The sequence below is a fragment of the Helianthus annuus genome, chromosome 9, assembly GCF_002127325.2.
Source record: "Helianthus annuus cultivar XRQ/B chromosome 9, HanXRQr2.0-SUNRISE, whole genome shotgun sequence".
NCBI lineage: Eukaryota > Viridiplantae > Streptophyta > Magnoliopsida > Asterales > Asteraceae > Helianthus > Helianthus annuus.
In genome coordinates this window covers 5,791,368-5,800,364 of record NC_035441.2, presented here as the reverse complement: position 1 = coordinate 5,800,364, position 8,997 = coordinate 5,791,368, and the positions used below count along the sequence as shown (strand labels likewise).

The 8,997-nt window shown below is 40.1% G+C and overlaps 1 protein-coding gene across 1 annotated transcript; it reads right to left on the bottom strand.

Annotated features, from left to right (window-relative positions):
* Positions 1 to 5,270: 5,270 nt before the first annotated feature.
* Positions 5,271 to 8,646, bottom strand: LOC110875192 (receptor-like protein 2). The gene is made up of 3 exons (XM_035976809.1): positions 8,620 to 8,646; positions 7,473 to 8,436; positions 5,271 to 5,596 (listed from the first exon to the last, which is right to left on the bottom strand). Exons 1-3 carry the CDS (start codon positions 8,644 to 8,646, stop codon positions 5,271 to 5,273), a joined length of 1,317 nt encoding a protein of 438 aa, XP_035832702.1.
* Between the last annotated feature and the right edge of the window lie 351 nt (positions 8,647 to 8,997).

Sequence of the window (8,997 nt, the reverse complement as noted above, 5' to 3'; positions counted from 1 at the left end):
GTGTTTGATTATGACATGGTCATTCGTGTGTCACTTGGTTATACTAACTATTCCAAGCAGTTGTTCTCATTACGCGTTTAGATTTCTTGCATGTGCAGATTCTAAAGGCTAGGAGAACATGGTCGATGACAAGCTTTGGAATGAAGACACGAAGAGAAGGCGCTCAAAAGATGAAGATGATCGAGTTGCCGCTGGCCATCATCAACACCACAAGGATCTCACTTCATAAAGATCAAGTCATTCACGAGCATAACTCAAGGGGGAGCTTATGTTAAGGGGGAGTTTGTCAACACACTTCCTACATGATACGGGTAGTTTGTAGATACACTCTCTGCTTTCAAGACGTGAAGACTTTGAAGATCCTCCGACATTGAAGACTTGAAAGGACATCAGAGCTTTAAGAACTCGAAGACCAAAGACCATCGAAGTTCGAGACAAAGCTACAGCCAAGGGGGAGTTTGTTGGTGCACTTGTGTCTGTACTTTGTCTGTATTCGGTCTATATGTAAACGATGTCCTAGTTAGTCTGTAAGTTGACCGAGTCAACCATCCTCCGGATTGACTTGGTCAAACAGTTAGTTATTGGTTGTCATTTGTCTGGCTCGAAGGATGTACATCGAAGGATAATACTGATCCTTCGATGAACTCGAAAGATGAACCTTCGAATGGATGATCGATAGATCATCCTTCGAGGTGAATACTGATCCTTCGAAAGCTTTGTAGTCGATAGATGATCCTTCGACCATCTATCGAATCCTTCGGACATGACAACCTGGGCTGGGTATATATATACCCATGCAGTGTATGTGAGAAGATAGATGCACATAGAAAGATAGAGAGATTCTTTGAGAGCATTCTGTCCGAAACACACACACACACTTTGAGAGTTTGCAAGTTAGATTTGTAAACATTGTGCTTGTAACCGGAACCTTCATACGTATTAATACAGTGGTGTTAATCGGTGAACCTTGTGTGTTGTGCTTTATACTTGCTTCATCCCGGTTTGCTTGCTAGCTTGGATTCCGCACTCGCTAGTGGGTTTGTATAACAAGGTTTAGGTTCGTCATCCTCCGTGAAGGGACCTACAGCGATAAGTGGTGGGATCCGAGAAGGGGGTACCATCCATAGTGAAAGTATCGGATGTAGATAGAGGAGTCGGAACAGGTTTGGCTTCAGTGAGACCAGCTCGAATGAGAATGTAATTGGCATATTTAGTTTGGGTAAGAAATAGTCCGTCGGCCGTGTGCACAACTTCGAGACCAAGAAAGTAATTCAAGAAACCGAGGTTCTTGATTGCAAACTCGTTGTGTAGACGATCGGTAAAGTTACCAAGTAACATGGAATTATTCCCGGTAAGGATGAGATCATCGACATAAACGAGTAAATACATAATGAGGTCACCTTGATGAAAGACGAAGAAGGCAGGATCCGCACGACTACATATGAAGCCTTAGAATATGAGGAATGTGCTAAGACGCTGAAACCAAGCACGAGGGGCTTGTTTGAGCCCATAAAGGGCCTTGTTGAGTTTGCAAACGTAATTCGGGAAGCGTTGATCCAAAAAACCGGGTGGTTGCTCCATGAAGACCGTTTCGGATAAAAGGCCATTCAGAAAAGCGTTGTTTACGTCCAATTGATGGAGAGACCATTGATTAATGACGACTAGAGATAGAACAATGCGAATTGTGGAAGCTTTAACCACGGGACTAAAGGTGTGTTGAAAATCGAGGCCCGGTATTTGAGTAAACCCTTGTGCGACAAGACGAGCTTTGTGACGATCTAATGTTCCATCTGCATGATATTTAGTACGAAAACCCCATTTAGAACCAACGGCATTGTCTGAGGATGGGCGGAGCACAAGTATCCATGTATAGCTTGCATCCAATGAGTATGTTTGGACGCACTTCTAAAGCCTTTAGGATCAATGTTGCTAAGGAGAGCAACATGAAGACATGAGTGCATAAAAGTAGAAAGGTATGAAGTGTGTTTGGGATTGGGTTTGAAGGTACCAACTTTGGAGCAAGTGACCATGGGATGCGACGGTGGGGGAGAAGAATGAAGCCCCGGGGCATGAACTTCATGTTCGGGTATGTTAGAATTGGGCTGCGGTGAGGGAGTAAAGGGCTAAGAAGTGGATGGCGGGCTGGTATCGGACGAAGAAGTGGGCTGGGTAGTTGGAGGCGGGTTGGGATTGGGCTGGGAAACGGGAGCTGGGTTGGGATTGGGCTGAATAATGGCCTGTAAATCAGCAATGGATTGGGTGGAGGTGGGTGGGTCCTTGCAAAGGGAACAAGGAGAGGTATGGCTAGAGGAGGTTCGAGTTGGTTGGGCAGGGGCCGTAGGGTGAGCAGGGGTTTGGGAAAAAGAATTAGGTTCATGAAATGTGGAGAGAACGAGTTTGGTGATGTCGGTATGGGAGGAGTTGGTGTGAAAGGGAAAATAAGTTTCGTCAAAGCGAGCATGTCTTGTGACATAGATACGAGAAGAGGTGGGGTTAAAACATTTGAACCCCTTTTATTGAGAGGAATATCCAAGAAAAATACAAGGGAGACTGCGAGGTGCGAGTTTTTGGGGAGCGTAGTCACATAAGTACGGGTAGACACAACAACCAAAAAACACGAAAATTAGTGTAAGATGGTTGTGTAGGGAAAAGAATCTCAAAAGGAGTTTTGTTGTGCAAGACTTTCGTTGGTAAACGGTTGATAATGTACCTAGCGGTATTGAAAGCATCTACCCAGTGTTCAATAGGAACATCAGCATGGAAAAGCATGGCTAGACCTGTTTCAACGATATGACGGTGCTTTCTTTCGACTCGTCCATTTTGAGGAGGAGTGTATAGACAAGACAGTTGGTGAAATGTGCTATTTTCATCAAATATTTTATGCACATATTGATTAAAGATTCTATTCCACCGTCACTTTGAAAAACTTTAACTTTCCACGAGAATTTAGTTTGAACAAGACGCAAAAAGGTTTGCAAAATTGTGTAAAACTCATTTTTAGTTTTAAGTGGATATAGCCATGAAAAACGAGAGTAGTCATCAACAAACACAACATAATACTTGTAACCATCTCTACTTATTATTGGTGAGGGTCCCCATAGATCACAATGAACGAGATCAAGAGGATGAGAGGCACGTTTCTCATTTAAAGGAAAAGGTAATTTATGTGACTTAGCAAGTTGACAAGGAGAGCAAACATTTGGTTTAGGCAAAATAGATGTAAATGAGAAACAACTAAGTTTTTGCAAAACAGAAATAGTATCAAAAGCAACATGTCCCAAACGATTATGCCATAGTTCAAATGAAGCTTTATTAAATGAAAGTGAAGCAATAAAAGCAAAAGATTTATCCCAAATCACATAGAGGCCATTCTCACATCGTCCTTCAGCGAGCGGTTTGCTTGTTTTCCGGTGGTCCTGAATAATAAAAAACGAATCTGAGAAAAGCACATCAACGGGATAATCTTTGGTCCACTTACTAACCGCAAGAAGATTCCTGGTTATATTGGGAACAACTAGGACATCTTTTAAAGGAATGTTTTTGTTTATTATGACATGCCCTTTGTGAGTAATAGGCAAAGACAAGCTATTTCCAAAAACAACCGAAGTTTTACCATTATATGGTGAAAAAGAATGAAGTTTACCAATGTCATCAATCATATGGAGATTGGCTCGACTGTCCATGGTCCACGGTCCAATCAGGAACATCGTCGGAAACATTGCATTTGGAATGAAAAGCATGAGCAAGGCCCTCATCCGAGGAGGCGGACGTAGCAAAGGAAGCAAGTTTGGGACATTTATTTGCATAGTGACCATTTGTTCGACACAATTGATAATGAGGTGGGTGATGAGTTCCTTTGGAAGGGACTGTTTGAGGCTGTCTGCGGGAGGCATTTCTGGAGCGATTGGGACCCGACCCCAAGGACCGATGATGGGAGTGAGTGGCTGTAAAGGCAACCTGGGCAGGAGATGGTGGGTGAAGTGAGGCAAGAAACTGTTCCTTGCTTTCGGCCTTGATGAGTAGGTTGCGGAAGGGTAACGGGTCACGATTAGTTCGAATGGCGATGGACCAGCTTTCAATGGAAGGTCCTAAGCCACACAAAAACCAATGGGTTTTATCGGTGTCGCTAACCGGGTGACCAATGGCCGATAATTGATCGCAAATACCTTTAAATTTGCGACCAAAATCTGCCACGGTTGACGATCCTTTGGTTAATTGACGCAGGCTGTCACGAAGAAGGTGCATACGTTCAAGGGACGTGTTGCTATAGGCCGCTTCAAGTGCAGTCCAGATCTGCCTGGCGGTGGATAAGCCGAGAATCTCGGCGATAGCTTCTTCGGTGAGAGAGGAGTTGAGAATGAGAATAGCCTGTTGATCTTGAATGGACCAGGAAGAAAACTTAGGGTTGGGCTGGTCCTTGTTGTCGACCAGAACAGTCTTGGCTGGCGGAGAAATGGACCCATCGACGTGACCGACAAGTCCTTGGTTAGCAAGAAGAGGAAGAATCAGATATTGCCAAGAGAGGTAGTTGGAAGTGGAAAGTTTAAGAGTAATCATGTGAAGAATGGTGGCCATGGGGAGTTTGGATTCGGTGGATGAAGAAGAAGAGTTTGCGGAAGTAGTGGAAGGCATGGTCAGGGAGGGATCGAAGAATGGGCAGGGATCGAAGAACAAGAGAGATCAAACATATCTTCTGGCTGATACCATGTGAGGAACGAATTCTCTCTTGATTATAGAGAGATTGCTATTGCTATTATATATCAAAATTACATAAACAATACAACGAAATAAAATCAATACATTGAGGGGCTGTTTGGCTAAGCTTATTTTAGTGACTTATTTACTTATTGACTTTTTGGAAAAGTAAATAAGTCGGAATGGAGTGACTTATTTACTTATTCCTCTCGCATAATAAGCTAACCCAAACACCTTTTAACTTTTCAAAAAGTAAATAAGTAAATAAGTCATTAAAATAAGCTTAGCCAAATAGCCCCTGAATACAATAATACAGGAGATATTGTAGGAGATGATTGAGATTGTTAGTTGAGATATTATTTTGAGATATTATCTTTTAATTTACCCTTTTATATTGCTCGCCCTCTCTTTTTACTACTAGATACAAATCTAACAAGTCTACTACATTTCCTTCTTGTGTGATTGGGGTAAATCACGATGATTTGTTATCATCAAATTGGTTGTGAAGAAACCAATTAACCATTTCTACAAATCTCTCCCTTAATTCAAACTTGTGTTCCATTACATAATCAGTGTCATCTAAAGAATCTATGAAACTCACAATCTGTGAAAGTTACGAAGTTATTTTGCCCCACAACCTCATTCTTCGCATCAAGATTTTGTTTAGAATCTTGATCAAGTTCTTCATGATAAGCATTCATGTGTACACTCTTATAATTTTCTAACATCTCATTCTTTTCTACTGTAAATGTTTTTTCTAATTCCATTTCACGAATTATGCCCTCTTCATTGTTCGTTGACATAGGTAATGCATTAAGATCATTCAATGTTTCGAACATTGGAACGATCTTGCAAGTATCTCCACTAACATTGATCACAAACCCTTGTTTAGTCAATTGGTCTAGGCTCAAAACATTTTCTATTTATGTCAGATGTAAAGAATACCCTTGGAATTCTTATTGTGTCAACTACCCCAATTCCCTGTGTATGTACAAGTTTCTCCATTGTTGGTTCTTGTTTCAATTCTATGGGAGTTCTTGAATCGTTTAAACCGAAATGTCTTAAGTATGGACCACTTAATTATGCAAGGATATACTGTTAAGATTAACGCTGAAAGATGTCAAATTTACCCCAAGTTTAGTAACCCGGTCACAAATTCCATAAACGATGTCTCTCTAAAGAAGATGAATTAGGGGAGGCGGAGAAGCAAGAAATCTTAGAAAATCATATGAGACACGAAGAATTCAAGGCATTACTGGATATGTTGAATAACACGGTACCAAGACAGTTTACTGTTTTTCATATAATTGTCTACCAATTTGTTCTCATTTTTCCAATCATTCTTTTGCATAACCTTTCGTTATATTCCAACATTCATAATACTTCCGCTGTGATGAACTCTGAATCCCAACAGAATCTAGCAACTAGCATCGAGTTGGTTTCTTGAAAGGAAGATTTTTAAGATTAAGAAATGTGTATCTGTGTTAAAGATCTGTAGATGCAATCCGTTGAGATAAATGAGCTGAATGTATATCAGCTGATCGAATATATATGTATCTAGATCATGAACAAGAACAAGAAGAACAAGAACCAGTGGCGGCTTCAATGGTGTGCGGGGAGGACCTCCGCACAAGGCCCGTGATTTTGAGGGGCACACGATTTAAAAAAAATCCAATATATATATGCTATTTTTTTAAAAAAATAGTAAACATATACCAATTCCAATATAGGCCCGTTTACAAATCATTTTTTGTGGTTTAGAATTTAGCCCACTTGGCATTAGGTTTATTGAGCTCAATACTAATTTGATTTTTATTTTTAAATAATAATAAAACATTATGGAAGGGCACATTTTTTTAAGCTCGAACAGGGTACGTGAATCTCAGAGACGCCTCTGACAAGAACATAGTTAGTTATTGTCATTGTACCCTTAGTTACACCAAACTGAACACAGTTTTATACATCAAGTTGAACCAAACTTTATCGGTGTAAGTACCAGCAGAATGAAGAGAAGAATACAGTTTTTTTCATACCAATGTGAAGCTTTAACCACACAGACGCCCCTGTGTCTTGCTTTTCTTGCTCATAATCAGGAGCAGGCCTGGCACTAAATTTTTTTTATGGAAGAGTTATGTGACCTTAAATAATATCACCAAGATGACATTAGCAACCCTGCAGGCCCAGTCTTATTCCTTGTTAAAACAAATAGATTTCCATTCTCCATTCAAATTATTATAGTTGAGATGTATCTCTTTATACATTAATACACCGTTATCAAGAAATAATTCCTTTCCACAAATAAGAAAAAGTATAATTAGCAAAAAGAAAAACTATTTGAAACCAATGATGCCATCAGGGTTACATAAGAGGTGCTTATATAGAAAAACATATTACACATTAGTCCGTATACTACAACACTTAGTCTAATAAGGAACAATATGACTACACCCGCATCCTTGGCGACATCTAATGTTGCTATGGAACTAAAGGACATCATGCCCATATGAAGTACCTATGGATCCATCTAGGGAGAATCGATCTTTCTGACAGCATGCAGTGTAATTGACATGTGAGAATGATCCCAAATCCAAAACAAAACCCGAGGAGTGGTCCAAAGATCATTTCCGTGTCAAGGCCTTTCTTAGGTCCTGAAGGAGGAAAAGAAGGATCTGATCGTTTGCTACAAGACTTTTGCATGGGGGGACCACATAATCGTGGGTTGCCTTCGTAACTTTGGTTTGAAAAGGTATCAAATTGGCGCCCGGTTGGTACTGAACCTTGCAGATTGTTGTATGCAACATTGAAAGAAGACAAAAAGTTCAAGATTGTAAGGGACGTTGGGATCTCACCAGATAAAAGATTGTGAGAGAGCTCTAGTTCTTCCAGGTTTGTGAGGTTTGAAATTGAACTGGGAATGGTGCCAGAGAAATAGTTATTACTCAGATAAAGAGCTTGAATAGACTTCATATTGCCAATCTCAACTGGTATGTCTCCACTCAGGTTATTGTAAGAAAGGTCCAGCATAGGGGGTATGGAGGCTGGACAATTATACTGCCAATTAGAAGCATTTAGTGGTACAATGATCACAGGTAATTCAAAGTTATCATTTTTTACTTGATCCAGAACTTGATGTGTTGCAAGTGCTGGAAGTCTAGTAAGCTCTACAGGCAAACCTCCTGAGAGTAAATTGTTATTTAAAGCAAGATAAAATAGATTTGGAAGATATTGTAACCAGCCAGGAATTTTGCCACTGATGTTATTATCAGAGAGGGCGATAAACTCAAGGTTCGTTAGTGACATCAGCCAAATTGGAATTTGACCAAACAACCTGCAACCAGCGAGATCCATGACCTTAAGGTCTTGAAACCCTGAAATTCCTACAGCTGGTAGGGTTTCATTAAAGAAATTGTAAGAGAGGAGGAGAGTGGTGAGTTTCTCATGACGGCTAAGAATATTCAATGCTTGACTAAGATTCTTGAAGGTATTCCTTGCAAGCGAGAGAAAGGACAGTGATGGCAGTTCAAGTATGTCAGGTGAGATTTCCCCCACTAGTTTATTTCTTGCTAGCCGAATGGCGGTAAGTGATTTGCATGAGAAAAGGCTTTTAGGTAGCACCCCGCTGAATTGATTTACGGCAAGGTCAACTTTGGTGAGTTGACTGAAACCGGAGAAATCAAAATCGGAAAGCCTGCCACCTAAAGAGTTGAGCCTCAAGATTATTAGACCGAGACAAGTATTAAGCTAGATCATATTATAAGTTTATATGTATTTATATTAGGTATAACATAAGTTCTGTTATGTTTTTCTATTATTAATAGGGTTAACCTAAGTTAAGGGCGGTTATTCTTAAACCCCTCGGTTGTATATAGTAAACGATGTATGTATCATTCAGATTCACCAATTCATTATCTGAACATCATAAACATTCTGATCTATACCAGCGAATTTCATTCCAATAAAGTGGTATCAGAGCCACCGATCTCCAATCAAGTTTTTCTTTTCAATCTCAAATAATTCATCACATATCAGATCATATCAGACTTCAGATTCACAAAAATCCATTCCGACGATTAAACAAACATGACGTCTAATGGCGGATTTCAGACTCAAATTCCTAAATTACTGGGACAAAATTACTATCACTGGCACATACAGATGAAAGTCTTACTGGAGTCACAGGATTTGTGGACAATTGTGGAGGAAGGCTATACAGAAATTGCAACAGGAGCACCGGAGAATGAACAGAACGTTTATAAAGAAAAGGTAAAGAAGGATAAGAAGGCACTGCATATTATGTTTCAG

What these genes read in the sequence shown, in the direction of transcription:
- LOC110875192 (XM_035976809.1), bottom strand. Translation starts at nt 8,646, where the DNA reads ATGAAATTCGCTGGTATAGATCAGAAT. An exon ending in TCGCTGGTATAGATCAGAAT is followed by an intron (nt 8,437 to 8,619) that starts GTTTATGATGTT and finishes AATATGATCTAG; the next exon opens with CTTAATACTTGTCTCGGTCT. An exon ending in TGCATACAACAATCTGCAAG is followed by an intron (nt 5,597 to 7,472) that starts GTTCAGTACCAA and finishes TTTTGAGCCTAG; the next exon opens with ACCAATTGACTAAACAAGGG.